Below are 3,501 nucleotides of genomic sequence, written 5' to 3'. Positions count from 1 at the left end.
TGCTGATCTTGGAGGGGTTGTGTTGTCTACTTGTTGTATTTAGATTGGGGTGAAGATTTTCTATAGATATGGCTGGACTCTGGCTCCCAGAAGCATCGTACGAAGGTTATTGTGTGGAAAATTGTACAGTATCATCCCGAGTATCTGGAACGTCAATGCAATGAAGACCTCCGCGTCGCCGTAGATTTGCCATCATCCGGAAACGGCTTTGGAGATGCAGAAATGAGGTCTCATAAGATTAATGGCAATTTTAAAGATATCAAAACCCACATTGTACACGACGACAACCGTTGTATACACGCGTGAGTTTGCCAAATGTATACGATATATCTCGGAGAATTGGGAAATGGACCGAAAGGGTGAAATGAGAGAAAGTGTATTAATTGGTTCGTTGATAATACTTGATATGAATGCTGATGAAGTAAAATCTTGACTCGGCTCTTCGGATTCTGGGATCCTATTTGAGATCAGTTTCGATTTGTTGTGTCGAGAGGAAAGACTACTCTTTGATCTGTGATGGCGCCAATGATGAAGATATAAGGTTCACCGTTCATGTAATATCCAAACCATTCAATTTCCCTCCGCTGGGGACTCTTCTTGATGAAGGGAATGGAGACGATTGCCACGTACAAGTATGATGCTTGGATTGAGTCTGTAGTTGTAACTTGTAACATTATTCATTCTATGAATCATCAAGACTCCATTTGCCATCTCACGATGCATGTCTTGCTCACCGGCGGAACATTCCATTGAAGACTTGAGGTTGAATGTACGGAGGACGTGAGCTTGATTGAAGACTGGTGAATGTTCTTGAGCCGAGCATGGCATGCGGGATACCGTCCGATGCTGCATCTGTTGCTCTATTCAGATAACTGCTTAAACGTACCTAGGTATGCACAACACAACACAGCATTGCATTGCTCAGAGATCAGAGGCGTTTTTCTCTCGCGTTGAATGTAACTGGAATAGTCGTTTGATGTGATGTAGCTATACGTACCTAGCTATGGCTCCAGTGACATTACTCGTAGTACATATCATTGCTTCCAACTTCCAAGCCTCTTCGCCTCATATATTATATCTATGGGTAGGTACGCGAGTAACTAAAGCTAAAGCAACAATACATTTGACCATCTAGATCCTTTATGTGAGCTCTACACCAAATAAGCCTCATCTATTTCGTCATTGCTATGCTTTATTTTGCTTTGACAGCGGGATGTTTCGTTTAAGGCGGATATGATATTCAGTCATGGATGTCGAGGTCTTGAGGATCTTGAGGTAAGATAGGTCGGTATCTAGCTAGCAAAGAGTGCCCAGGTGTTATGGAATGACGAGATTGAACTGGATTCATCGTTGTATTCCCTCCTGCTGCATTCAAAAGATCCCATATCATATATCTATCTACCCAACTACATAGTAATACTTCCTCACTCACCTCACCGTTGCTGTTCTCTTCTCTCTTCTCTCTTCCAATAATCTTGGAGTAGCAACAACAATACAACAACACAACAACAACCATAATCGCTTTCACATCGACATCGACAAACAAAAACATAAACACACACCAAAAACAAAAAAGGTACCACTTTATATGATTGCATCCATTCATCTTTCAAGACTTTCTTCTTCACACACCGCAAACAACAACTCATCCTTTTCAACCAACCCCACCAAAAGCCAGCCATCAAACTAAACAAGCGAGGTATATCACCTACTAGGTAACCTTACCTTACCTACCTTCACGTTACTCTTACAGAAACATAAACTGGATCCAACCACCATCAAAATTTATCACCAACTCATCTTCCCAATACCTCGATCAATATCCGGTGAGATCCAAATCATCGCAAGCATTTCAAGAAAGAATCTTCGTATCAACAAATTTTACCATTTGAAAGATGTCGTGGCAGGGTATGTTTAATCTTTTTCTCTTGAAATGGTGGAGCTGAGGTTCCTGTTACCCCTCCTTGGAACCCCTCTATGTCTTTGGAATACGGTGGAAGAGATGCATTTACTGATGGTTTCCAATAGCTTATATCGACACAAGGTACGAAATCCATGATGCAAACCACGAGAACAGATAAAATCGAATAGGAAACTGATGGGAATAACAGTCTTTGCGGAAGCGGACATGTAGAGAAGGGAGCTATTTACAATTTGGAGGGAACCTCTTGCTGGGCCACCAGTCCTGAATTCAAGGTACGCTTTCACCGATTTTCGATATCATATCTATCCCGCTTTCAGATCCATTCAATATATACATCTGCGAGGCTACTTTTGGATATTGGCAGATGGGTTTATGATCAGAAAATGCGGATAGAGCACACGTATACAAAATCTCACTCAGATATCAGGCGCTGACATAAATCGTGTAGATCACCCCTGAAGAAATGGCCGAGGTCAAGAAGGGACTTGATGGTACTACAGATAGTCTATACGCAAATGGTTTACATATTGCAGGCGAGAGATATGTTCTTACCAAAGTGGAGGATGATAATAAGGTGCTCTATGCCAGAAAGGTATGTTTATCTTTGAATAGATTATCTCAGCCTTGTCTATCATCATCTCAAAACTCGCAACAATTTTTCAACAACAATCACCACAATATACGACATTCAAAGACGTCCTTATCACATCAATACACGGAATCTATACTAATATTCAACTCTTCAAAAATTAGGGCAAAGATGGACTCGTCATCGGTAAAACCGTTCAAGCAATCATCGTAGCCCGATACGTCGACCCAATGATCGCCGGAAACACCGCAGAGACTGTTCAAAAATTGGTCGATTATCTCGTTAAAGTTGGCTACTAAATATCCTATCCTACTAAATATTAAACAATGGATTTTCTCATCTGCCGAATATTTTCTGCGATTTTATTTGTCTTTCTTGATCTCTTGCTAAGTTGGTGATGATGATGATGATGATGTTATGATGGATGGATGTTTGGGGATGAGATTAGGGGGGTTGCATATTGGAAGGTAGATGAATGGAGAAATAGTGGATGGAGTGAGAGTGAGAGTGAGAGTGATGGATGATGGGTGATGGATGATGGGTGAGGAATATGGGAGGAAAGTAAAGATACTAGAATAGTATCAATCTTCTTTTCATGAATGAAGTATATGAATGAATAATGAATGGATGATTCATATACGATTGAAAATATTCTAAAATCAATTACCATACATTATATTCCTATCTATTTGTTTATCTGTTTGTGTCGTCGTTTCGTCGTCCTTTTGCTTTTGCTTTTGCTTTTTCTTCTTGATTGAAGTACTAGGTCGTTGGGTGGTATGTGATTGTGTGATTGTGCGGATGGTTGATTTGGGAAAGGGAGGGAAGGGAGGCTCGAGGGAGGGAAGGAGGGGAAGGAAAGGGAAGGAGACGAAGGAAAGGGAAGGGAAGAAGTGAGTTTGGAATCTTGGGGGTTTGGTTTGTATAGAGGGGTGGGAGAGGGGATGGGAGTAGGGGAGGAGTAGGGAGGTGAGTGAGCTAGTGTGAA

General features: G+C 41.3%; 1 protein-coding gene across 1 annotated transcript; it reads left to right on the top strand.

Annotated features, from left to right (window-relative positions):
- Positions 1-1,702: 1,702 nt before the first annotated feature.
- EAE98_009672 (uncharacterized protein) lies at positions 1,703-3,197 on the top strand. Its single transcript, XM_038957293.1, has 5 exons — positions 1,703-1,908; positions 2,029-2,044; positions 2,112-2,196; positions 2,373-2,516; positions 2,678-3,197. The coding sequence occupies exons 1-5, from the start codon at positions 1,896-1,898 to the stop codon at positions 2,810-2,812; spliced, it is 393 nt and encodes a 130-aa protein (XP_038806232.1). The 5' UTR covers positions 1,703-1,895; the 3' UTR covers positions 2,813-3,197.
- Positions 3,198-3,501: the final 304 nt, after the last annotated feature.

Source organism: Botrytis deweyae, assembly GCF_014898535.1.
Source record: "Botrytis deweyae strain B1 chromosome Unknown BDEW_030, whole genome shotgun sequence".
NCBI lineage: Eukaryota > Fungi > Ascomycota > Leotiomycetes > Helotiales > Sclerotiniaceae > Botrytis > Botrytis deweyae.
The sequence above is the reverse complement of the archived record's forward strand: the minus strand, read 5'-3'. Positions and strand labels throughout refer to the sequence as shown.

What these genes read in the sequence shown, in the direction of transcription:
- EAE98_009672 (XM_038957293.1), top strand. An exon ending in CCACCAGTCCTGAATTCAAG is followed by an intron (nt 2,197 to 2,372) that starts GTACGCTTTCAC and finishes TAAATCGTGTAG; the next exon opens with ATCACCCCTGAAGAAATGGC. An exon ending in AGGTGCTCTATGCCAGAAAG is followed by an intron (nt 2,517 to 2,677) that starts GTATGTTTATCT and finishes TTCAAAAATTAG; the next exon opens with GGCAAAGATGGACTCGTCAT.